The 27,147-nt window shown below is 49.6% G+C and overlaps 1 protein-coding gene across 3 annotated transcripts; it reads right to left on the bottom strand.

Moving 5' to 3' along the window:
* Positions 1-6,212: 6,212 nt before the first annotated feature.
* TMEM39B (transmembrane protein 39B) lies at positions 6,213-21,066 on the bottom strand. 3 transcript variants are annotated; one of them, XM_024199275.2, is made up of 9 exons: positions 18,938-19,024; positions 18,061-18,185; positions 15,654-15,873; positions 14,491-14,574; positions 13,259-13,413; positions 11,096-11,432; positions 8,471-8,658; positions 7,834-7,954; positions 6,213-7,319 (listed from the first exon to the last, which is right to left on the bottom strand). In XM_024199275.2, exons 2-9 carry the CDS (start codon positions 18,126-18,128, stop codon positions 7,083-7,085), a joined length of 1,410 nt encoding a protein of 469 aa, XP_024055043.1. In that variant the 5' UTR covers positions 18,129-18,185; positions 18,938-19,024; the 3' UTR covers positions 6,213-7,082. The 3 variants fall into 3 exon arrangements, with proteins under 3 accessions (XP_024055043.1, XP_024055041.1, XP_024055042.1); XM_024199273.2 differs by lacking the exon at positions 18,061-18,185 and adding an exon at positions 20,994-21,066 and having other exon boundaries at positions 6,216-7,319; positions 18,938-19,141; XM_024199274.2 differs by lacking the exon at positions 18,061-18,185 and adding an exon at positions 20,994-21,046 and having other exon boundaries at positions 6,216-7,319; positions 18,938-19,058.
* Between the last annotated feature and the right edge of the window lie 6,081 nt (positions 21,067-27,147).

Genomic DNA, 27,147 nt, shown 5'->3' on the forward strand with positions numbered 1-27,147 from the left:
TGAGCCCCTCTGCCTCCCGCACTTTCCTCTGCTTTCCCCAATGGCTGCGGGGCCCTTTGCAGCTGTGGGTGGGGAGAGGGGGAGGTTGCCGGACACTGGTAAGCATCTGCATGTTCCATGCCATGGGGGCTGATGATGTGATCTTACCTCCCTGCTGGCGAGGAGCATGCGTGCTGGTAATTGCTGGATGTCTCTGCCCACTGGCCTGTTTGTTTTGCCTGTGGAGCCCTGCTGGCCCCCTGCCTGTGTCTCTCGCCCTCCGTCTGGGTCTCCCCCCGGCCCCATGGCTGCACTCACATGCCCTCCGTGGCTGCAGCCTCAAACCAGCCTTAATTCCATACTGTCCCTACTGGGCCCTGATTGGCAGCTGCCCGTCACAGAGACAGGTTGGGGGCCAGCAGGGGGGCTGGTTCCTAAGCTGCACTGAGTTGACTTCGAGGCCTGTCTGCAGGAGGGGGCGACGCCAGGACCAGAACCCTTTGCAGCAGCACTTGGCTTAGTGCAGCTCCTGGGCCCCGGGGGCCATTCTGGTGGGATGAGGGTTGGAGGGAGGTGGGGGTCACACCCCACCAGCTGGATGTTCCCTGACCTGCAGCCCAATGCAAATTGCAGGCAGCTCTTGAGACAAGGGGACGACAAGGTGCTGAGTGGGGGGGAAGGACTGGAGAGAGCCCCCCCCCTCCTCTCAGGGTGGGATGTGGGGGACACGCTCCCTTCATTTCCCCCCCTCCCTTTGGGCCCCCATCTGCCAAGGCCTGCTCTGGTAAGGCCCTGGCAAGCCTGCATGGCCTGGGCGGGCTCTGGGGTGGTGCGTCCGAGGGCTGAAGGGTCTGTGGGGGAGGTGGCCCAATGCGGGGGTGGCGGGGGGGGCACTGCTGCTTTGCTCTAGGCATTTTTAATTACCCTGGAAATAAATCAGAGCTCAGCTGTTGCTGTGGAAACAGCCAATGGCTTGGCTTTGCAGCATCCCTCAGCCGCTCTATTTCATTAACCTCCCAGACGCCACAGGCAGCTCTTGGGAGAGCGGAGGGCATGTGAGCGCAGCCATGGGGCAGGGGGGAGACTCCCCTATGGGGGGGGGTGGGGGGGGGGGGCAGGCTCCATGATGACCATGGAGACTGAATCGCCGCCTCTGCACAGCGCCAGCTGGGCCTGCCCCTGGGCTAGCCCTCGGCAGGCCGAACAAGCGGTGGAACCTCTGTATAACCCTCGGGCGAGGCAGGGGCTTGGTCTGGGGTGTGCCGCGGGGGGACCCTGAGGGACAGCGCTGTGCTGGCAGGAGCCCCACGGGCAGACGCAGTTACACTGGTACGTTCGAGCTTGGTTCGCTGGCGGGGAGGGGTAGTTTTGCCAGCACAAGCTGTGGCCACGCTGGGACTGCTTCGCCAGGCTAGTACTAGCAAAGTGCTCCATGCACAGGCCTGGCCAGCGCAATGAGGCCCGGGGTAGCCGTCTAGGGCGAGACCTGCTCGCGCCCATGAGTGTGAGTGCAGTGACGGCGAAGGGTCAGGGCTGGAGCTACACCCCGTCAGCCTCCCTGGGTTTGCAGATGGAACTGGGGGGAGCTGTGAAAAGCCAGTTCTGCAGGTGCCTGCCCTGCCCTTCCCGGCTGGCTCCCGTCACGGAGGAATGTTCTTCTCCGTGGAATAAACACGGCTATTAAATATTTAATCTCTGGGCTAAGACCTTTCTTATTTCATTTGCAATAATCTTGCTGGCACAGATGGTGCTCGGGTGGCCTAGATAGCCAGCGGGAGCCCTCGGAGCTGCAGCAAGAGCGAAGCATGCTGGGGCCAGTGGCTGGAGCGCCTGCAACCCCCCACCGTGGGTCACTGGCTGCCCAAAGCGTCACCTCCCCGCCCCGTCACGTTCCAGCAGCCAGGGAGGAATCACACCAGGCCAGTGGCTGCAGAGCCCAGCTGGGCTCTGTGGCCTCACCTGCCTTGGGCATTTGCTCACTGCTCAAACTCCTGTAGGAGCACAAGGGGGACCAGGCGTGTTCAGGGACCACAGGGTTTACCTGGCCCTGGGCAGGGGAGGAACGGTGGTAAAGCAACCAGGCCCTTCCCGCCCACCTGGGGCAGATGCCCTTGGGGAAATGGTGAGCAAATTGCTGGCAGCTGCTCAAGCCTCATGGCCGGGGTGCGGTCCTTCCACATCTGCATGAGGCGGCTCACCACTGCTGCCCTTTTTCTGGCGTCAGAGCCCACAGGGACACCAGCAGGGCTCTGGGCCTGGCTGGTATTAACTAGCAGGATGGCACTGGCCCAGTGCTTCAGGGAGTCATTCAACCATGCATTGGTGCTGAGCCTGGTTCCTTCTGCAAGTACAAAGGGGCACCCCCCCCCCCCCCCCGGAGGCCTTGAACTGGATGTGCTGGAGCGCATGCAGCTGCGATCCAGGGGCCAGGCCCTCCGGGCGGCAGAGGCTGCTTGCTTTTCTGCAAGCCCCAACTCTTCGCAGGAAGCAGGGGGCATGTGGTGGCTCAAGGCTCCCTGTGGGCCCAGACGGTCCTTCCTTGCGCCTGGCTCCAGGCGGACCGTTGAGAGGTCTGGGCTCCTAGAGGGGCTTCCCAACTCATGTGCTGAGGCTAAACATACACTGGGGCAGGGAGCCACAAACATTGTCATTGGGGGGACGGACGGACAGGGACACCGCTGTCTCCCCGTGGCAGCACCAACCATTGCTGCTGTGAAGAAAAGCCTGCAGGGACCTGCTTCACTGATGGTGTAGTTAGTGTCTTCTCAGTGCGCCCAGGCTGCTCTGCACAGCCCCGTGTAGGAAACCCGGCGCTCGGTAGGAGGGCTGAGCCCGCCTGGCTCGCTGCACGTGTGACCCAAGTTAAAGTCGATCCCAGCGCTTTAGCTGGGCACGGCTCTCGCTGTACACCCCCCACCCCCAAAGCGCTGACACGCCGCTCTGCCCTAAGCCAGGCGGGGCCCTGGTGCTGCCGAACGTGCTTGGCAGTGCAGACGAAGTAAAGCAAATGCAGGCTGGGGCTGGGTGGGGAGGTGGGCAGCCTTAGGGGTCTTGTCGCCCCTGCAGCTAGAGGCTGGAAAAACAAAATGCCATCTGTTGCAGCGACTGAGACCCGTGCATGGCAGGAGGGCCACCTAGTGGTCGGGTGTGCAAGCAGCGCCTACAGGTAAAAAAGCAAGAGGCTTAGACTAAACAAGTGCCACTAGAATACGTCCCCCTGTTATGCCAGCAGCTGGGCATGTGGCGGGACTGCAGGGGACAGAACTTGCAGCTGCGCACGATGACATGCATGTCCCACGCATGAGCGCAGGCTCACAGGTGTCACGTCCCTGCTTGTTTCTGGGGATGAGGCCAGGCCGTGGAATGGGCTTCCCTCTGGCAGCTGCGAAGCAGGATTATTTGCAGGCCTGTAGCACCTAGGGAGGGCCCCGGTCAGGGACAAGGCCCGCGCTGTGCTAGGGTCTATAGAGACGTAGCCCCCAAAGCCAGACCCGTCCCCAAGGGGCTCTCAGTCCCGCGCTCGCCCATTTTGAGCGTCTCTTAGATAACATGGCGGCTTTGCACATGCTGAAGCGATCCAGCCATCCTCCAGCCAGTGGAGCCCTGTGTTTTCTGATTAGCTCATTTTCTGTCCCTAGTTGCTGGCTGCTCTTCCCTGCCCATTGGACACGGTGGCACCGCTTGGTCCTCTAACTCCTGGCTGGATAGAGGTGAGTGATGGGCTCCAAGGTGGTTGGTGTGTGTGTGGGCTTTCAGCCAGTATATTACCTCTTCTTTCCGACCGAGAACACATCAGCCTCTGCTCCCCCCCCCGCCCTTTGCAATCCAGGCACCCACCTGGAGCTGGGCTGGTGTTGTTTCAGCACTGAGTCTGCCCGGCCAGCCTGCTGAAGTGGAGTTTCCTCCCCAGATGAGGGACAAGGCAGGGCACCAGGCCCTTAGCCTGGAAAAGGTCTGGGACAGCTGCCATGCACCCAGCCTGACGGGAGGAACCCAGGGTCACCGTGCATTTGACATGCCACCTTGCAGCGCCACCCCGCGCCCCTCTGCCAAGCTGATGCATCCGCCTTCACGCTGGGCAGCAGTGTTTCCTTCTTCTTCACTTTTGTTTTCGGTGCTCTAAGTGTTGCTGGGGTGCAGTTGGCAGGGGATGTGGGATGGGGGCCTGCCCTCATTACTGGGTAGATGTCGTGGCCTTCAGTTGCAGCGATCGCTGCCGTTACTTGGGTCAGCAGTGGCGCCCTCCCTACGTGTCAGGGTAACCGCTCCTGCTGCGGCCATTCCAGGAACGTGCCTGAACTGGGCCTGCCTTGTCTTGGGCTGTTCCAGCCCCGGTCCCATCCTTCCTCCAGACTGCACCACTGGCAGGTTTGACTTTCTGGAGGTCTCCCCTCCCCCTTACACACCCGTTCTCCCTGGTCACTTTGTTCCAGGCCGTTCGCATGGCCCCAATCACTTTCCCCTGCTCCTGACTGCAGCCAGCTGAACCCTTGAGCGGAAGAGCAGGCTGGGTTTGACAGAATGACACCAGCCTGCCATCATCGCTCAGTGATGAAAGACTAAGGGCGGAGCAGCTCTCTGCTGCCCATTAGTGCCAGCAGCTGGCACGCCCCCCCAGCTGGGATGTGGGTTGAAGAGTGCCCCTTTCACACATCTGCAGGGCTAAACCGGCAGAATTCCAGCTTCTCCCCCACCCCGAATCAGAAGGGGCTGAACTCTGCAGGACACACAGCCTGCATCGCATCCTCTCATGCGTAGTGTGCCCACTGAAGATTCATGATCCCTAAGGGGTGTATTGCAGATGGCCCCTGCCTGCACCATCCAGCATCAGCTGCTGTGGAGGTGATTTAGCACTTAGGCAAGTTTTGCCTGTCATGGCTGCACCCAGCTGGGGAAAGGCATTTGGTTCTGGTCATTTGGGACAGGCCTCAGGCCTGTTTTTTTAAAGGTAAGAGGCAAAGAGTATGATAAAGAGGAGATTTGTGCCCTTTTCTGCTTCTTGATGCTGGATCAGGCTTGGATTTAAAAAAAACAGCTGCTCGCTTTTCATTTTCAAAGCAGGAAGGTCAAGGCTGCTCTTCTCAGGAAGGCGTCTAGCTCCCAAGGTTTGTGAATCCCTTCCTTGAAAGGGCAGGGTTGTTTTCCCTTCACTAAAATACTGCCCACTGCAGCTAAACAAATAGCAGCTACCAGCAACCATCTGTCCCCCGCCTCATTACTCCAATTGTACTTTTGTAATGTCCTTTGTTGCACTAGTTCTATGACACCACAGAAGACTCCAGCCTACGCAAGGTCTGAACCTCTAGTGCAGAGGAATAAAATAAATGAAGGAAGCTGGAGGGAGAGGGGGACAGTTGGTTTAAAACCAAAAACAAAGAAAGGACACAAGTGCAATTTATTTTTCCAGCGCTGGTCACTATGAAATGACTGGAGCCGGGTGGGAAGCTGTTTCAAAGCTTACTTTACCCCAGTTGTAACTTCCACATGGTTTGCCTTGCAAAGAATACTTTAAAGGCAGCTGTTTAAGGAGATTTATTTTTTAGAAATTGCCAGACCGTAGGAGAGTTGCTTGAATGACAGATTACCCCAGATCACGGGTACTTACAAAAATGTCTTTAATCAATAACAACCTGCTGCAAAAACATAGTTAGGCATTAATTGAAAGCAACGTCCCCACCAGCTGTCCTTGCTCCAGGGCAAACACAGGAAGTTGAGAAGTGTGAATCGCACAATATAAACTCACAGCAATGAGCCAGTTAGAAATACACGTGTAGCCCAGCAGATACTACAGCTAAATTCACTGGTTCTTTGTGTTCAAAGCCTTCGGACCGTTACAGAGCCTTTTCCTCCCACCCAGCAACTCTCCTTTCAGAGGGCCACGGTCAGGGCGTTTAGTATAAAACAGGATAAAAAAGACAACCCCAAATATTTCCATTTGGTAAAATACCAGGGTTTGGGGTTTAGAATGCAGTGTCTGCAACCCTCCCCCTGCAAAGGCTGTGGCCCCAGAAACTCCCCGAGCACAGGGCTGCCATGTGCGTGAGACCCACAGAGTAAATCGGGCCAGGCTATTTGAATTGCAGTGTAAACCCAGCCCCAAAGGGAGACAGGAAAAGTAGAGGGTTAATCCCCCGTAAGGCCATGTCTACGCCAGGATTGCTTTATGCATCCTGGTATGCTACAGTAGCAAAGCACTCCCAGTGTGGCTGCAGCAATATCAGCAAAGCTGCACTTTGTACCGCGGTAGTAAAACCACATACCTCCAAGCAAAACAAGCCATATATGTAACAGCCGTTTCGCCAGTATAGCTGTGTCTACACTAGGGGCTTCTGCCCGCACAGTTCTGTCAGTCAGAGATCACTTCTCTTCATGCTCCTGACCATCACAGCTCCGCCAGAAGACGTCTGTAGGGTAAACACAGCCTTACTCTAATCATCTCAGGGAGTGCCAGTTGGAGGGAGGGAAAGCAGGTTTTGTTGGTTTTTAAAATACGATTTTTAAACCAGATGGCGTAGTCAAGGCCTAACAGAAGAAATGTCACTGATCCGAATCATCTGGTTCTGAATAGATGAAGTTAAAGTGGCACGACCCCCTTCTCTGGGCGTTTATTTTGATTTAAGCTAAATCACAGGAAGGCACTCAAACTACGTGTCCACACAAAGAGCCACGCCACTTTCACCGAGTCAGTACAACCTCCTCCTGTAGACAAGGCCTTTGGCTCGACTGCTCCCAACCAACAAGCAGCTTTTAAACACGATCACACTGATCTAGTCATTCCTCCCCAACTCCACAGGCAGACCCCTCCCAACACCCTCCTCCCCCACAGATAAACAACCTTTGCACCTGTCAAGAGCAGAGGTTCAGTCATTTGTTAACGCGGAGATGCCCTCTAAGTAAAAATAGGATGTGGAAGGCTTATTGTTTGACGCGGCTAAATAACAAACACCCAGACAGCTGTTGGGAGTACAAAAATATGTTTTTTTCCTTTTCATTACATCAGTTATCAAAGAAAAAAGCAGTGGTAACAAAAATACAAAGCTCTGAGGTTGTGTGTGTTTTGTTGTTGGTTTTTTCCCGTAATACAGGCTGAGCAGCAGTGCGATTTAATTGAACTTCTGCTCCGAGTCTCTGCTGGCAGAGTATGCGTAAGCTTTCCCCAGCACCAGCCGGTCACGCAGCAGCTTGAAGAAGGCGTAATAATTGCTGAAGAGGATGAGCGCCAGCGAGATGGTCTGGTGCCACTTCTCTGACGAGATCAGTGAGTAGAGCTGGTAGAAGATGACAGCTCCTTCCAGCAGAATTAAAATGTTCAAGATCCTCAGCGGTTTGCTGAAAAAGAACTGGAGGATAAAGAGCCCAGGGTAAGGTGCTGTATGGGAGTCAGACGCGCCACAGAAAATACGGAACACATGAGGAACGAATGCGCCGTGAGCGAACGCACTAAGATTTCACTTCCGGAGACCTAGCAACACATTCCCTTCTCACTCACAAATGAAAAGAGCTTTGGTGCTCTCATCCCCAGACCAAGTGCACCGAGGTCCTTTTCAGAAAGCTCCCCCATTGTTAGTGCTCAGGAGGCATGGGATAGGGAGAGAGAAAGCACAGGAGGAAGACTCAGACCGGGGCTATTCCTGGCTCTGTCACTGCCCTGCTGTGTGATCGTGAGGAAGTCACTTCACCTCTCGGTGCCTGCTGGCCTTCCAACTTTGTGTCTCTCTCATCTATTTAGACTAAGTTCTTTGGGGCAGGGACTATCTGTATGTCTGTGCAGTGCCCCGGACAATGGGGCCCTGATCCTGTCTAGGCACTACTATAAATAATTCTAATAATAAAGGAGGAACAACGCCAGCTTACATGAAAGCGGAAGTGTGAGACATCAGATGGCACAGCCACATTGTAATGGCCCACGGCTTTGTACACGTTCTTGCTGTGTTTCACCAGCACCCCCTGGGGCCACATGCATTCTTCTGTCCACCTGCAAGAGAAACCAACTCCCTTAGTCCCGCCTCCAGAATGACAGGATCAGTCACATGGCAGCTGGCCACGGCTCTGAACAGAGCTTCTGCAGGGGAGTCAATGGCATTCCCCCATAAGCTGGGGGCGCTGCACCAATGCACCACCGACAGTCCTAATCCTTGAGTCAGTTACAAGAGTCCTTAGTGACAATTTGCTAAGACGTCAAGTTGCAGTTCTTTGCGAGGGCAGAATTTGGCTCGTCCAGCTGTACAACTAAGCATTTAATAGCCATTGTCACTGCTTACCACAAACCAGAGGTTTGCTCGCTGCGTTTGGTAGGGGATGGGATAGCTCATGCCCATACAGCGTTAGGCTGATTAGCAGCCACACAGAGCAACTCTGGTTTCAGGTTTCCTGTTGCTGAACTGAGTGAGGGATCTCTCCCCCAGGGTGAATAGCAGCCTGGCAGATTAGCTCCCCACCCCAGCAGACAAGAGAGAACAAACCAGTGCTAGCCAGTGGGAGAGGTCCTTACTGATGCTGTAGCACATTGGAGCATAGGGCAGGATCGACCTTCTGCCAGCAGCCCAGGTGTGCCGCAGCTTTGTGGAGGAGGTCGCAGTAGCGGGCAGGCAAGAGATGCTGCATCAGAATCACAGACGTACTGATGGACACCAGCAGGAACAGCTCACATGACCACCGTTTGTCGTAGTACTGAGTGTTCTGGGGGGGGGCAGGAATACAGTGTAAAAATGCATTCGGACATCCTGACCCAACAAAGCAGAGTCAGAACACGAGGCACTCAAGCGAACCGGTGCCTTTTCACGGCAGCAATTATTCCTGCTTGAGAAATCAAGAGGCAGAGCAGGGCAGCAGCTGTACCAGCCCTGCATTCAGCAGTAATTGCCAGCCAAGAAAAGGTTAAGCTTCTGAATACTTCAGAATCAAAATCTACGACCAGCTGGGTGAAGGGGTCCTATTCGGGCAACAGTCACTCTTCTGCATACAAGGGGAACAGTGACTGAGCGTGAATTCCACAACTGACACTTGTGCAGCAATACTCTGTCCCTATGCCACTGGGAGAATCACTACTGCTCCTAGACCCCATACTGCTAGAATCATAGAATCACAGAATATCAGGGTTGGAAGGGACCTTAGGAGGTCATCTAGTCTAACCCCCTGCTCAAAGCAGGACCAATTCCCAACTAAATCATCCCAGCCAGGGCTTTGTCAAGCTGGGCCTTAAAAACCTCTAAGGAAGGAGATTCCACCATCTCCCTAGGTAACCCATTCCAGTGCTTCACCTTCACCACCCTCGTAGTGAAAGTTTTTTCTAATATCCAACCTAAACCTCCCCCACTGCAATTTGAGACCATTACTCCTTGTTCTGTCATCTGGTACCACTGAGAACAGTCTAAATCCATCCTCTTTGGAACCCCCTTTCAGGTAGTTGAAAGCAGCTATCAAATCCCCCCTTATTCTTCTCTTCTGCAGACTAAATAATCCCAATTCCCTCAGCCTCTCCTCATAAGTCAGGTGCTCCAGCCCCCTAATCATTTTTGTTGCCCTCTGCCGGACTCTTTCCAATTTTTCCACATCCTTCTTGTAGTGTGGCACCCAAAACTGGACACAGTACTCCAGATGAGGCCTCACCAATGTTAAATAGAGGGGAATGATCACGTCCCTCGATCTGCTGGCATTGCCCCTACTTATATAGCCCAAAATGCCGTTAACCTTCTTGGCAACAAGGGCACACATTTGACTCATATCCAGCTTCTCGTCCACTGTAACCCCTAGGTCCTTTTCTGCAGAACTGCTGCCTAGCCATTCGGTCCCTAGTCTGTAGCAGTGCATGGGATTCTTCCGTCCTAAGTGCAGGACTCTGCACTTGTCCTTGTTGAACCTCATCAGATTTCTTTTGGCCCAATCCTCTAATTAGTCTAGGTCCCTCAGTATCCTATCCCTACCCTCCAGCATATCTACCACTCCTCCCAGTTTAGTGTCATCTGCAAACTTGCTGAGAGTACAGTCCACGTCATCCTCCAGATCATTAATGAAGATATTGAACAAAACTGGCCCCAGGACCGACCCTTGGGGCACTCCACTTGATACCGGCTGCCAACTAGACATGGAGCCATTGATCACTACCCGTTGAGCCCAATGATCTAGCCAGCTTTCTATCCACCTTATATTCCATTCATCCAGCCCATATTACTTTAACTTGCTGGCAAGAATACTGTAGGAGACCATATCAAAAGCTTTGCTAAAGTCAAGGAATAGAAACTAACAATGATCCTCCTTTAGCTCAAATGGCAGGGGGCCTGCACTTTTAGAGCAGGTGGCTTTGAGTTCTAGTCCCATGGCTTGCAAAAGTGACAGCCATGAAGCCAGAGGCATGGCAGATTACGACAGGTCCCTGAAGTCTCCGGTCTCATTTTATACTCATCCAAATACATTTGCTATACAGTACAACTTACTGTGAAAATCCAATAAAATAGATGGGGGAGAGTTCCCTCTATTACAATTTACCCCCCTCCGTAAAGAGAGTTAGGATAGAAAAGAAAATCAGTTTTATTCTTGTCTTGAATCTGTCCCTACAAGACATTACAGTTCATAAAAAGTTGACTTGGCCATAACCAAAGAAGAAATTCTGTAAGTCCATGGGGGAAAACAGTTTCACCTCAATGGATGGAACAAGCACATGACACTTTGCCATGGATGACAGGAATACAGAAGTTTGCGTATCTCAAGGTAATCAGAGTTCAGTGGCTGAAACACACAGTAGGATTTTGTATTGTATTATAAGTTAAATTCAAACTTTTCTATTTCTCTCAAGCATCTCAACATTCAGACCCCTTCTACTCCACAAAACTAACCAGATCACAGGACAATTTGGAATTAAGCAAATCCATACAAGCCAGGTGTAAATTGATTTACGTTCGTCCACACAGGCGACTCTGTGTAACGTGTGTGTAGACCAGACTTACTGCACCCACTTTCCATACATCGGATGAGAACTAACCATATTGCAGCCATACCCAGCCAAGCATCCGATTTTGCTAGTGACTCAAACAAAACTGCCTCACTTGACCTATTAGTGGGAGGAATGACATGAAGCACGTGCTAGAGCAGTGAGCACATAAGGGTGCATGGCACTCACCTTCACAAACCAGACAGGCACAAAGGCCACATAATAGGCGCTGAGCATGGAGCTCACCAGCACCTCTTTCATCCTCCAGTTAAAGTCCATCTTCAAATACTCCACCTCATTGCGGATCAGGTCTGGAGAGAGGCAGCATGCATGGGTGGGCATGGCCTCCATGCCATACATTTGCCTGGTATGCTGCTTCCAGGTCTCCTTTAAAACTGTTAGATAGTCTTTACCCCTGGAGTTCACTTCCCCCATCTCTTGGGGGCCAATGTTAGCCACTTGGGAGAAGAGGGCTGTCTTCCGAAAGTCACAGTTCAGCTGGAGAAAAGGAATGTACATGCCGAACCTGGAAGAGCACATGGGCAGGAAGGCTGTAACATCAATGTCCCCAGTTCCCCCCCGAGTCTGACTGCCATTCCCATGACAGTGAAGAAGTTTTAGCACCCAACATCCCCTTGTGAATAGTGTTTAGGATCATGAGAGTCACTTCCCACATAGACTCTAGAATGGGACAGCGAGAGGGATACGGCCACGTGACATTGCCCACATATCTACTGGAAGCTAGAGACACAACACAATTAGATCCACCTAATATGCACTGTAGGTTTTGGATGTGCATTGTCAAAGGTGGCCGGTTAATATTAATACTGCTTGCTCACGATTAAGGCTAAGTTTTTGTCGCAGATATTTTTAGTAAAGCTCATGGACAGCTGCGTGGGGTCCTGCTGGCCATCCGCCATAGCTGGGCAGCTGCAGTTCCGCCAGCCCCCCGCCGCAATTGGGCAGCTGCAGGGTCCGTCAGCCGCCTGCTGTGGCCGGGCAGCTGCAGGGTCCCACCCACCAGGTTGGGGGCTGGGAGCTGCGAGGATGGGGCTGGCTGGGAGCTCCAGCCCCAGGGCAGAAAATGTCATGGAGGTCAATGGAAGTCACAGATTCCATGACCTCCGTGACATAATCATAGCCTTACTCATGATTTTATTGTATACTGTTCCAGCAGCTAGGTTCTCCTCCTTGAAGGATTCCTTCTGTTAATCACAGCTAGCAAGGGGCCAGGCCTCATTAACATTCAGCATCGCTTGTACCAGAGTCATTCATGTGAGATCACACCATCTCTGCACTGTCCACACCAGCGCCACCAATGGTGACCCTCACATCTGCCTACAGGGTCACAGAACTCAGCTAGCTGACCCGAGACCACGTACCCATCTCATTTACCCTGGTCACCTTAAAGACTGGTGGAGCATGGCTCCATACCTTTATGAGATGCTTCTTAGTTCACTGGCACAGAATGATTCTAACATCCGAACCACATTTGCCTACAACAGTGAGGGCTGGTTTACACTGGGGGGGGGGGGGGGAATCGATCTAAGGTACGCAATTTCAGCTATGTGAATAGCGTAGCTGAAGTCGACGTATCTTAGATCGATTTACCTCGGGTCCTCACGGTGCGGGATCGACGGCCGCGGCTCCCCCGTCAACTCCGCTACTGCCTCTCGCTCTGGTGGAGTTCTGGAGTCGACGGGGAGTGCGTTCGGGGATCGATTTATCGCTTCTAGACGAGACGCGATAAATCAATCCCCGATAGATCGATTACTACCCGCCGATCCGGCGGGTAGTGAAGACGTACCCCGAGTCTTTACCTGTTCACCCTTGGGCAGAGAAACCTTTCCCAGAAGGGGGGCATAATTCTGCTGTCTGCCTAGAAAGAGAACCTTGTTCCTCAGATTTGGTCAACAAGTGGCAGGGGAAAAGTGTCTGATTCTATCCATCTTGCACAAGATATTTATGGACCAAACCAAGGAAGTGGGAAGCTCTGGGAACTGAACAGCCAAGCACAAGTTTGAGAAATGGATTATTTATACAGCATGAGAAGTCTCAAAGTGGACAGTCCTTTTATGAAACCCTGGGCAATTTGCAACCTGTGGTCACCGGGCAGGTCATTCAAGTAGAATGGAAAAGACACATACCAAGCCCCCAAGAGATCTAACCTAATCTAGTCTTTACGATCTACCAAGAGAGTGAAAGGTTAAGTTCTGTTGCAAAGAAGTCAAGTGATCATTTACTTTCAAGCCACATCTTGCCCCATATGGCATTGGAATAAGAGCATTTGATTGGACAGGCAGCTTTCAAAATTCATCATCTAAACACAGATAGGAGAAGAGCGGTACTTACGGGTAACACAGGAACAAGAGATTGAGGAACGAGTAGGTTCTGAAGAGGTGAATTATTGACCGGCACAGGCTCCAGCCTGTCCCAGTGAGGACTGCAAACCGAGTAATCACAAGGAAAATGGAGCGTGGCAGGGAGACTTTGCCACTTTGTGAAGCCTGCAGAAGAGAGAGAGCAGGGCAGGACTTAGACAACTTATTTCCTTCTGGAAAGCAAACAGGAAAAACTAGCAGCATAACTAGTGAATGAGCTCTACTCGGTCCCACTAAACCAGCACCACACAGCAATGGCAGCAGAGTGACCTCCAAGTGCCATGTGAGTGCAGCCAGACGAGAGAGGCCTGCTTTAGATCAGAATCTGCATTTGGACTCTCCAAGATCAGGAAGCTGAACCTTGGGCACAGATTTCAAATACACTTCCCATGTCGCTGGGGAGAGAAGAGCTCCTGTGGTGTCTTTAGCCCTGGTGTGTCACCTGGCTGCAGCCTAGAAGGCTGCTCAAGCGAGGAGCAGATTGCTTTCCTGAACACACTGGGAAGAAAAAAGAGGAAGGGAAGGTGAATGGAGCCATACATCATTCTTTAGTAAAGGATAAAGCAAACTCACTACAGTTTGAAACACTAGGAATTCAGTAACCATCCAATATACATAAATACGGTGAAACTCATATGAGTAATGGATTGAGACAACTCTGTAAAATCAGTTTTCCAGTAGGAAACCACCTCGAGGTTTTATGTTCCAGTCAATTCAAAACCCTTCAGAACAGGGCAGGAAAAAGGCTGAAGTTTAAAAGGGACACTTGATTTTACATTCAGCTTCCAGTACGCCCAAACTTCACCCTATGTTTAAGCTGCCAGGTACTATCTCTCATCTAGTTTTTGCTTTTAAATTCGTCATTCCATTCTAAGAAACTTCTATACTCAGTTCATGTCAGCACATCCCTTTGAAAACATACGGCACTCTAAGTGCTTAGAGTACCTGCAGATCTCTCTGTAGTCACTATTATGCAGGTCCTACAGAAACTGTTGCTTTACTGATGGCTCTTCAGCAATAACAGCTAGTGCACACAATTAATGAGGCTGGTGTTTTGGCTTGATAAGGCTCTCTATTGAGTTGAAATGCACTTCGCTGCATTCTTTTACCTAATGCACCCACAATACAGAAAGGCAAACACAGATGCTAGTCAGAGAAGGTTGGGAAGGAGAGAACAGTTCTGAGTTTGGCCTGCGGCTTTACCTCCTTCACAATGGCACCGATCAGCCTGCGCGCTAAGACGATTGTCGTCACCGTCAGCACGTTGAAGTCAATGAGATGAAAGTTCTGCAATGACAAAAAGGAAACACTTCTATTTTGCTCCAGGCAGCAGAGCCACTTCTAACTCTCTCCTCCTGGATTATCAGGAGAATGCCAAGTGTGCACTGTGCCAGGATGTCCAAACTTTGCCCAAATTAGAGTCACTTGACAATTTACCTGGGGCCTCAGAGCCACATCTAGTTTCCATGAAGTGGCGCTGATTATAGCCACTTAGTCTTTAACAAAAAGGTGAAGCCTAGAGAGACTAAGTCCGAGGATGCAATGTGGCCAGGCTACTCAAATAAAGACGGAGCAGTGCCTGCTGGGACCTAGAGTCACAATAAGCCATGCTTTTGTATTCTGGTCCAAGGCAGCCACAGTGCAGAATTCCTTGTGTGATGCATTTGAAGCCACAGGAGAGCTCTACAGCTCAGCCCAGAACAATAACATCAGCCGGATGGAGCCACGGCTTGTTCCAGTCATGAAAGAGGCTTCTCTTAAAATGTTGGATCCCCACCTCTGCTCATCGCCTCTCCTGTATGTGACTCGCTTTCGCCCCACTCCGCCAAGGATTCAATTTAAGAGGATCAACTCTATTCTGAGAAGGAAAGCCAGCGTTGGGATGGAATCCCAGATCTCATGATTCTTAACAATACAGATACATTCAACATAAGAGCTGGTATTTAAATTGAATGTACAACCCCCCTAGTAGGAGCCAGGGGGGTTGTACATTCAATTTAAATACAATTTTTTCCCCCTCAATGTTTGTTATATCACTGCTCACTGAATCAACACATACCCCTATGCTCCCTACAGTGACAGGGTGCTGGGAAGGTGGGCTGTTTTGCCCAGCACTATAAAAATGTCACCGTCACAAGAGCTGGGCTAGATTGGGTGCTGGCTCTTAGACTGACGTGCTGTCCTAACAGAGCATCTACCCAGTTGCTGTCGAAGAGCAGGAGGAACGGGGATACCTGTTGGGGAGGGAATGGGTTTTCGGGTGCTGAGCAATCTGGAGAGAGCAGCCATGCACATGGGAGTGGGATTGGAGGTAAACTGGAGGCAGGGATCTATAGGACTACAGCAGCACATACCCAGGTACCTACCAGTGATGTGTGCGATGGAGGGTGGGAGGGTGGGTACCACCACACAGTTTTGTAGATATTGATGTAGTGGACAAATAGAGCAATGAGATGACAGAAGAAGAGCTGAAGTTCAAACAAGACACTCCTCTCCACAGGCAGCTCTGGGATCTTACAGTGCCGGAGGGGAACCACTGTCTGGGTTGCCAGAGGAGGGCTGGAGAGGCCTGTACCTGAACCGCTCCTACCAAGATAAACCAAAACCCACCAGTTACTCCCCTGAGATATGCTGAGAAAAAAACCCAATGCCCACCCCCAGCCAACACATTCAGACCGCAGAGGATGGACGGGTCTATGCTAAGCGAGGAGCCCAAGCTAAACACTACACCCAGAGGCTGCAATGAACTGGGACAGCCAATGCTTAAAAGACACCTGTTGCATGCAGATGTGAGACAACGTACAGAAGTAGTGTTGCATGCTCAGGATGTGCCGATACCTTTTTGCCTGATATAGGCATGGCCTTTGGTTTGTATAGCAAGAACTATATTTGGGATCAGGCCAATCTGCAGCACCATGACATCGGAGTCCCCCACTTTGAGCAAGGTCCGAGAGCAGTGCTTGTACACATGCAGCCCAACAGGGACACCGAGCGGCCTTTTAAGCTAATTGCAAGTGTTTCTGCCTCGTACTATTTACATTGTGTAAAGTGTACGCACAAAAGATTTGGTGCCATAAAATCCAAGTAAATAAAAGAAATTATGAGATTTCGTATTCTCCCAAAGCCTATTTAAAGCCACAGAGGAACCATGAGGTTTAGTCACAGGTTTGTATTCCTGTGTACAAGTGCAACTCCGGCTACCAACCATTTACTCAAAGAGAAGGGTATCAATGCAAGTCAAGCAAGGTGCATCCAGTGACTGGTCCCTAAGCAACAACACTCAGTAATTAGGTCTTGGATTTCCAAAGGGGCTTCAGAGCATTAGATGCCAAACTTCCATTAAAAATCACAGCATGGAACCATAAAAGTCACAGCTAGAGTGACGGCAGAAAAGCTTCCAGTCAAGTGACTGGAAACAAGAGGCTCAATCCAAGCTTTTTAACAATAAAAGACTGTGAAGGCTGAAAGCCTTAAACAGAAGGTCTGTCTACAGTGCAATCAGAGGTGTGACTGTGACGACGTGGGAATGGTCTTAATGTTTTCTCTCAATACTGTGTGCGTGCCTCAGTTTCCCCTATGTATACTCAAGTATCTAGGTGATGGGATAAAGGTGTGTTGTTGTTGCAGAGACGCCTACAGGGCAGGTGTATTCCCCCCCCACACACACTAAAGGGCAGGTGTAACTGCCGACTGGCTGCCTGGGCACAAAGAATGGCCGACACCCGCAACTGATGGCCAGAGCCTGTCCTCTGCAAGGAGCCAGCCAAAGGTGCTGGAGAACAAAGAGAGAGGTGGAGACCAGGTGACCTGTTTGCTCAGAAAAGAGACAAAGCATGGAGGCGGGACAGTTGGGGGTGACTGAGGCTGGGCTGCTGCATGCTGGTCAGTCCCCTGGTTTGGGACTGGGGGCCATGTGCTCTGGACTCCACTACGAGGGACTTTGCCGAATGTTCCTGCTTACTGTGCTAACAAGGTATGTTCTACGCTGTGTTTCCGACGACTAATAAACCCTTCTGTTTTACTTTGCTGGCTGAGAGTCACTGCTGACTACAGAGGTGGGCTGCATGGCTCCTTTGGGGCGGCATGTAAGGTTTCCCCAGGTGTCCCATCCAGGTGGACTCACCGCGGGGAGCTCATGTTGTGAACAGGGGTGCTGAATGCTCCAAGGTCAGACCCAGGAGGCGCTGGAGCCAAGGAGACTTGCCCTGATGAGAGTGTGCCCTGAGGGGGGAGACACACTGCACTAGAGTCCTGACTGACTTCATTCAGAGCATGCCAGAGCACCGAGTCTGTGACTACGTGACGGTGTCTTACATACACTAACTTTGATCTCACCAGCTCCAACAACTGCAAAGAAATTGCAGCAACATGGGCGGCAGCACAGGCTGTGCTCTGCCATCCAGGACCTGGGGTAGGTACTCAGGGCTAACCGGTTCTGTCGTGGCCTTACTGCTATTGTTACTGGAGCTAGCTAGCTCAAAGCTAGCTCCGGTATGTCTACACATGCTGCAATCACACCTCTGATTGCAGTGTAGACATATGCAGAGGCTCAGGTGTGTCACTGAAGGCATAATTTAGCATTCACAGCATTAGCTCTGAAATCCCAGAAGCCGCAAATCTCACAGGATTGATTCAACCCTTCGACCTTTGGAACTCCTGCTGGAAACAACACTTCTATAATACAGGTGTCCAGAAGACAGAGACATGAGGCCTCACAGGCTCTGTGTGGACGCTCGAGATCTAATGGCACTTTTTATAGAGTAAGATTCTCACCCTGCCAAGCCTTTCCCCTGCTCATCACAGGGGCTTGCCCTCCATCTCCAAGGAGGCCTCATGCACATCAGGGCTGCTGGATGTATATGGATTATAAGGTGCTCTGGACCCCTTGGGATGAATTGCTATATAAATGAGTAATATTAAAGAAACATCTCAGCCTAGGGCCACAATCAGGGAGTACGTTAAGGGATATTCACCTGCTGTGTCAAGGATGTTCTATCCAAGGTATTTTTGAAATGCTCATCACGTGGGTATCCAAGTGCTGATTTCCCTCAATTTCTCACTCGGCACCACTTCCCCTCTCCTCCCCCACGCTTCGGTGCTTTCTCCACAGAAGTCAGATTGAAAGTGAAAGCATATAATCCAAGGCTGAGCTGCTACCATTCAACCAGTTTAGGATTTGTGAAAGAAAAGCAGACTGCATCCATCTGCACTAACCAACCGCTGCCCCAGAAGTGCATCAGCTGCCATACACCGCTGGATATGGTTGATCCACCAAGCAGAACTCTGGAGCCATTTTGTAAATAAAACTTTGTCTATAGCACCCCAATCTCCAAGTCCTTTCGAACACTCCCGTCAGGTAGCTAAGCATCACATGCCAAGCACTTGGCAGTCCTGGGGTGTATCAGAACCCACACTTCCCAATCACCATTCTTTGCTTTAATGACAAAAACATACTCCAGGGAAGCTGTCATGGATAAACAAGACTGTTGCAACCCGACATCAGCCTACCAGCAAAAAAGTCACCGAACCACTGACAAAACGGCCAGGGTAAGGGATGGAAAAACATGAACCAGCCTCATTGTCAAACTACGTGTTTCACAGAGGAGGAACTGTCACGGCACATAAGGGAATAAAGGGGATGCACATTTACCTGGTACGTGAGCGCACACCAGTGACCGATGAACTCGTGGAATGTCCAGAACCCCCAGTAGCCCCAGTTTCACAAAGAGGATTTCGGCAGTAGGATGTCCGGTTAGGGCCCCGCCTTCCCCCTGCCATAACAACAAAGGGTATGGAGACTGCCCTGAGAGGTTGGCTGCTGCTCACTGTTTGACTATTTCTTCAATCCTTAAAACTGAAAAGGAAAGATTTATAACACACGTGGATTTGGAGCAGAGTAGGTGGGTAACTTTCATACACCTCTAGCACCTCAAAGCATCAAAGCCTAACTTCACAGCACCCCTATGGTGTTATCCCTATTTTACAGATGAGGCAATGTAGGTACAGGGGCCCAGATCCTCAGAGCCCTGAAGAAGAACTCCGTGTTGCTTGAAAGCTTGTCTCTTTCACCAAGAGAAGTAGGTGGTCTAATAAAAGAAATTACTGCACCCACCTTGTCTGTCTCATATCTTGGGACCAACGTGACTACAACAATTCTGTAAAAAACAGATCCTCAAAAGGCATTTGGATTCTAACTTTCATTGAAATAAATGGAAGTTAGGAGCCTAAATACTTCTGGAATCTGGCCAGAGAGGTTAAATGACTTGCTTGAAGGTTACAACAACCTGGGAATATAATCCAGGTCTCCTTAATCACAGTTTTATGCCTTAACCACAAATCCATTCTTCCTCTCTTAGAGAGGCCTTGCAGAAGAAAAAAAGTTGGGCTTCTGCCATTTTTGCTTCTTTCCGATGGACAAAGACTGTAAACTCTTTGGGGGCAGGACTGTCTGTACAGTCCATGACTGGGGCTCCTACATACGACCACAATATAAACAATAATAATCTGAATCTTTTTTTACAGCAACAAAAATCTGCTTGTTCTTTTATGCTGGACATTTAAATCCTGTGTTGGCTGGAAGACTATTCAATGCCTATAGAAGTAGTAAGATGGCAACATCACATTTGGTAAAAGAGCACAAATTGAGCTATTCAAAGGGGAGGGTTTTTGGTGTGCGCCTTGACTGCTTAAAACTCTGTTGTGTTATTTGTCCCTTAACCTCCCAATTAACAGAACTTTGTTAAGGCTTAACAGCCATGCCCCTCAATTAGAACATAAGAACGGCCAGACTGGGTCAGACCAAAGGTCCATCTAGGCCAGTATCCTGTCTTCCAACAGCGGCCAATGCCAGGTGCCCCAGAGGGAATGAACAGAACAGGGAATCAGCAAGTGATCCATCCCCGGTCGCCCATTCCCAGCTTCTGGCAACACTTCTAGGGACACTTCAGAGCATTGTTTTGCATCCCTGCCCGTCCTGGCTAATAGCCATTGATGGACCTATCCTCCAGGAGCTTATCTAGGTTTTTTAAACCCTGTTATAGTCTTGGCCTTCACAACATCCTCTGAGTGCCACAGGTTGCCTGTGGGTTGTGTGAAGAGACGCTTCCTTTTGTTTGTTTTGCACCTGCTGCCTGTTAATGAACGAAGGTGTTAGGGCTCCCAATAAACACCCGCCAGGCGGCCCTCCAGCAGACTAGGGAAGGCTACGCTGGAGAGCGGACAAGACACACAGTAAACGCCTCCCAGGTGTGAAAAATCAAATTAAAGAGAGCTTCCCCCACCCCCGGCAGCAAGGAAGAGCCCGGCCCGACGCGGCTGCAGTTGGGCGCACCCGAGGGGGCTGGGGGGTGCCGGGCCCCGGGGGCTGTATGGGGGCCGGGCACAGCGGGGGGGGGGGGGGGGGGGCGGGGCCCGCAGAGGGGGGGGGGCACCGGGGAGAGCGATGGGGCTGGGCCCGAGGGGCGGCGCGTGCACGGGGGGGAGGGGGCGGCCAAGGGGTGATGTGCGGGGCTACCCGGGGGGGGGGGCACAGGAGGTTGAGGCCGGGCCCGGGGTGTCCGGGGGGGGCGGGTCTCTGGGGCTCCGGATCTGCAGCCCGACCCCGGTGCGAGCCCCCCCCAACCCCCCACATCACACCGAGGGGCGGGTGTCGCGAGCCCGGGGCAGCCCGGCCGGAGCCGCTCCCACCCATCGCCCCCCCCCCTCACCCATCGCCGCTCCGGCTGCAGTAGTTCGGCCTGCGGCGGGGACAATATGGCGGGCGGGGCCGCCAGGGGAGAGACGGTGGCGAGGAGCGGACAAACTTCCTCAGCACGCGCGCGAGCGGGACCCGCCCCTTAAAGCGGCAGAGCCCCGGGGAGGACGGAGGAGCTGGCTCCGCCCCGTGGGCCGGCGGTGGAGTCGGGGGACGCAGAACGCGGCGCCGCCCCACGTGTTCAAATCGCCTCGCCCCCCTCTCCCCCCCGCACGGATGGGGAAACTGAGGCACAGAGTACGGCAGCGGCTTCCTCAGCGCGCAGAACGCGTCAGTGGCAAAAGGTAGAACCCAGGCGGTCCTGGCTCTGTCCCCCACTCCCCCTGCTATAGCCACTAGACCCGACTCCCCCCCCCCCGGAGTCCTGGGTTCCCTGTCCCCCCTGCTACAATCACCAGACCCTCCCTTACCCATGCTTGTGAACAGAACCAGGCGTTTCAGCTGTAACCACTAGGCCACACACTTATTGGCATGTACATTTTAACCTAGTTTGTGTATGGACCTGAGTCAGTGGCATCTGAAATAACTCGTGAGGTGTCAGCCAGCCAGATGATGCATCGCCACCCCCCAGCTACACCATGGTGGTATCTGCCCTTGAGGCTGGGAATTTTTGATCTGGGAGGCATGTCTTCTACTGCACTATGTCATTTGTATTAATAACCACAGCACAGGTGAGCACAGAGGCTGGGAAAATGTGTTATAAGGTACCCCTTTCCCTTTTTTCATTGGCTCTTTCATTTCAGGGGAAAGAGGGGTGGAAAGCAGCCAGGAATGGTGTAAGGCAGTACTGTAGTTCTCAAACTTTTGTACTGGTGACACTTTCACATAGCAAGTCTCTGAGTGCAACCCCCCTTATAAATTAAAAATACTTTTATATTATACATGCTGGATACAAAGCAGGGTTTGGGGTGGAGGCTGACAGCTCACAACCCCCCCCCCCTGTAATAACCTCTTGACCCTCTGTTTGAGAACCCTGCTGTAAGGTGCTCAGATACCACCTTTAAAAAACCAACAGATAAGAAAGAGGAATGTAGGGATAACTTTACTGTAAATATAGTTTTATAAAAAACAGTAAGTCTGCATTTTCCCCCTTCAGGGCTTGATATATGTATTTACAATTTTTTTTTTCAACTAGGACTTTTTTTTTTTTAACTTCACTGTAAAACCCAGAGAAGTGGTATACGTACCATACAGACCTTAGTTTATCTTCTACAAAGCATATATAGTAAAGTACATGCTAGATATCAGCTACATACATTAGCATGTATTGGGCTCCTGAAACCCCCTAAAAACTTTTATTACAAATTACACCCTGGAACTCAGTCATAGAGCCTTCACCAGTTGTGGTCTGGCTCGGTGCACAAGTCCCTACTGGGCTTGAAGAACTCCATAAGATGTTGCTGCAGGATTTATATTAAACTGTTTCATTCTTCCAAGTGGTGTACAAGCTATATCAGCTATATGTAAGGTGGCTGTAAATTGATGGAATAGGGGTTGTAAAAAGGTAATAACTGTAGACAGGATTTTGTGTGTGGGGGTGGGGTGGGGGAGAGGGCACGCTAGGCAGTAGCCTTTTTTTGTAAAGTTACAAGTAATAAAAACAGGCCATTTCAGAGCTATGGGGAACCCAACAGCCCATGTCAAAATGACAAAAAAGGTGTAGTTTAATGGTCCTTTAACTCTAAAATTACTGCAATTTCAATCCAGGCTGGGAAGAAGAGTCCACTGTGGCTAGAACGAATTCCAATGTTTAGAGAAATAACAGTTAATACTTTTTTCTAGGCAATCTGAAAATGGGACTTATAATGGAATGCTGGCTGCAACCTTTCATCTGCAAGTGGTGGCCAAGGAGCTCCAGACTAAAGCAACATCCATATGATTAGGGAGATAAGGTACATTTAGTGCCATTTGTAACAGGTAAAACTGCACTTTAAGTGTAAATAAACGAGAAAGTAGAGAATTTTGGGACAAATTCTCAACAGAACCCTATCATTACCTTACTTTTTCCTCATTACTAATCCCCAACACTCTTACGCTTAGATGTCCCTCAACAGATCATCCTTCCAATGGTGCCACTGCAGGGTCAGCTGCCTCCCAGTAATAGCATTTTGGTCTTTCAAGTATCTGTGATCCAAAGCCGAGATCTCTCTCAGTTCCTACCCTTCTAAGCATGCACTCTTCCCTGTGCTCGAATCTATGGGGCATAGATTAATCCCCATAGTTGAGTGTAACTCATGACACTAGCAGTGAGCTGTCTGTGATCCAGGACTCAGACTTACTGTAGAGGGAGAACAGAAAATGTTGATGCTCTGACAAACATGGTGGGGGAGACCTGAGCCTGCTCTGCCCTGTGGTATTAGACTATCCAAGTAACTTGAAACTCCCCAGTATACTTCTCTCTAACACTAATCTGGAGTTAATTATTAAAATAAAAGCATGCTCATAAACAACAGAAAGTTACCCAGCTGATTAAGTCTGCCTAATGGACAGAAATGCGGTAAAGATTTGACTTTTTATTCTTATGGAACAGGAAAGGACAATGTAGATTTGACTAGCTCCTGTCCAAACTGCGCCTGAAAAGGTACATGGATTTCTGAAGAATGAGGAGCCTCTCGAGAACTGTCTGTGTGAAATGCCCAACAGTCTAATATTCGACCCATCTAATTAAAAATTTATTAGGATGAGATTAAAACAAGACCAACTGCCTACCTAACACATTCAGTCTGAATCTCTGCAAAGCTCTTCCAGATACAGTGACTTAAAATCTCTCTATATTTTTGAGGGCTCTTACCCCATTCACCTCCACAGCATCCCTTTGGCCTCTCATCCCTCAGCTTTCTGATCTCTTAAAATCTCTCCCTGTCACGTTGCATTCCTCTATAGTCTGTGACTATTTCTGACATTCAACTTGTGATAGATTTCATTGCACCAGGAATTATATTATAGGCATTTCAACCATGTGTCAAATGTTCGGGTGTAGCACCTGGAAGGAAATGCAGTAGTTTGTTCTCTGTACCACAGCTTCTGTTCTCTACATCCAGGTTCCCCATCCCATCTAGCACTGGACTGGAGAGAGACTCCATGAATTATGGCTTCAAGCAAGAGTAGTAATTGCAGGAGGATAAACTATGTTAAAAATCTCACATTGGAAAGCAAGGAAATTCACAGTCAAGGCCTTTATCTACAGGGAATAACTATAAACTTACGTTAATAATATGGTTAACGTATTGCTAAATATTAGCCTGAGCGGGCTTGCTAAGTAAAACTAAGATTTGCCTTGATCCATGTTGACTGTCTTCACCAATAATACCCCCCCCCTTTTTTTTTTTTTTTTTAAATTTCAGCACCTAATTTGTGAGTGTTTCTAATTCTACAGTGCAGAGGATGGAATACAACACAATCCGACAGAGGATTAGCTATGTCCTGGCTGGAGGCAACACAGTTTATACAATTAGTGAACTCATTAAACAAGACAATACCAGATGGTGAAAGGGATCTGCTTTTCCAGCCTACAATGTTCCTTTATGATGGCTATGCACAGAAAATGAATATTCAGACATCCACAAGAGCACATTTCTTAACTCATTAAAATGTTCTGTTCTATATGTAATTGCAAAGATTGTGGGTCACAATTCCTGACTGCACATCAAACATTGAGATTTAAGGTAGCAACCTATGCATTTTTAGAGCAAACCTCCTACTGGGTTTGCTTTTAAAGCTAGAAATGGAAATAGAAGCTTAACTGGGAAAGAGGCGTACTTTCCATTTTAATGCTGACAGTTACCACTTCCCTTCCAGGTTCCGAAGTGAGTGAAGAAGCAGACTTCAGTGTCCTCTTTACATACATACAAAGAAACCCCTTCTGAAAGACAGGCTAGGTTAGTGAATGAGATTGAATGTTCTCCCCTCAAGACAGAGTAGGGTATTAAACGACTGTTCCCCTTCTCCAACCAGCCTACAGAAGTCTTTCGTTATTAGTACTTCCTCTTCTTGCCTGCATCCCCCAACCAAGGTATTTCAATCCTTAATAGGCACTCAATGTTCAGAGGCCCAGGGAAGAAGGTGCCCCAGCTGGTCACTCCCAGATGCCTGCTCGGACACCTTACAGATCATCCCATGCCCATTTGTTCTTTTGGAAGGCAAGGGTGTGGCTTAGTGTATTACTGTTCAAGAAGGGAAGGGGTAAGGAAGGGAAGATTTGCCCTTATAATTATCAACTGTCCTCTGCTTTGCTGTAAAACAGATGGCACACATTCTGTATTAAATAGAAACCTCATTTGCTTTCGTGGTCAAATAAGAGCCCAACTTTACTCTTAAAAACCAAGCTGGCCTCAAAATCTTGCATGCATATATTATAACGAGACCATAATTCTATCTGAATCCAGAAAGCAATACTGTGCCACAATTAGCTATCTAGGTAACTTACTCTTTTGTCCTACTGAACATACACTACTGAAGATTAGATCTCCTCTTATGCAGGGGCGTTCACAAATATGAAAAGCTACCACAGTGAAGTTGTAAAATAAGATAGATATTCACTTTAGTAATCCCAACAGATAGGGAAAAAAAAGAGGCAGACTGCTAGTCTTTGTAAAAACATGCTCTTAACTACTGTTACCACTTCCTCCTCCCACCTCAGTTTCCCACATCTATTACACGCTGAGAATGACAGCAAACTTTGAAGAAGGGGCTGACTTTTACTATGTCATAATGGGGTCCTGATCTTGACTGGAACCTCTAGATGGTATTGTAATATCAAAACCATAATCCCCTCAGAGATGCTCCCTTTGGTACAGTTGACTTTTGGACCTCAAGGATTATTACTTACAGGTAAAACAGAGGCATTTGTTTGATCCGAACCACACCCAATGGAAAAATGTGATGTATAAAGGGAAAATTTACTTTTAATAGATTCAAAAGATAAAGACCAGAAGGAACCATTATGATTATTTAGTCTGACCTTCAGCATAACACAAGCCAGAAAATTTGACTCAGTCCCAAGTTAAGCCCATAATTTGTCTAAACTAGAGCATCTTTCAGAAAATCATAATCTGATTTTCATGTTATAATTCTACAATCAGTACATACACTAGACCAAAAACGATCAGATTATTCCAACACTATAAGATGAATAGAGGAAAATGCTTCAAGCAGCATGTTCTCAAACCAGTTTTGGCAAATACAGTTATTTACAATAAGATTTACATTCCTCCATAACACTAGCATCTTTTATATAAACACCCAACATATGCAGGAAGTGTAATGCAGAGGCAAGCTGTATACATTCCAAATGGCAGTGACAAGATTCACTTCTACTGGATAAAAATCTGCACCATAATGGATGATCTTTATCACATCTTTTCCACAGGATATAAAGGTTGTGCCTAGTAGGAAAGAAATGGGAAAAGAATTGGTACAACAATGGAAATGGATACTATAGCTAATTACATTGCAAAAAAAAATGTATTGAATAAATGGACCATGGAAATCACTCATATATAAACTGTTTCCCTAATCTATTTACACCAATGGACTAATACTTTTAGATAAAAGACTCCTGAAGAGAGTGATGTGTAATGTAACATTTCAACACCACGGTCATTCCCAACCTTCCTTTCCTATTGCAGAGGAATAGGATTAGAGATGCTTGCGTCCTTACAGTTCCATGTAAGATAGATTTGTTTCTATGTACTTATGTAGTCCCTACATATCAGGGTTTGTTTGTTTTGCAAAGCTGTAGTGCTTTACGGGCAATGTAATTAATAAGGGACGATTACTTTGCAATTCTGTTCCTTTGGAAGTCTCAAGTTTCTCACTCCTGGGTCTCAAAGATCCAATGAGAAACAGATCAGAAGTCTGAAAACTACAAGCTTTAGAGGGCTGCCTTTGGGCCCCAGTGGACTCTTCCGACCCCAGCTTGTAAGCAGTTCAGTCCACTGATGCCTTCAACTGTCTATTCCTTTTGAGTGAAGGTTGGACTGGTGTCCAATGTATTGCTAGGTTTGCAAGGAGGGCAGGTGGGTGGAGACAATAAAATGCTTCCACAGGATAAGCAAATGAATGATAATCACAGTATCCACCAGAGGGAGCATGTCAGCTGTCAGTGG

Source organism: Terrapene carolina, unplaced genomic scaffold (genome assembly GCF_002925995.2).
Source record: "Terrapene carolina triunguis isolate 2854851 unplaced genomic scaffold, T_m_triunguis-2.0 Scaffold236, whole genome shotgun sequence".
Classification (NCBI taxonomy): domain Eukaryota; kingdom Metazoa; phylum Chordata; order Testudines; family Emydidae; genus Terrapene; species Terrapene triunguis.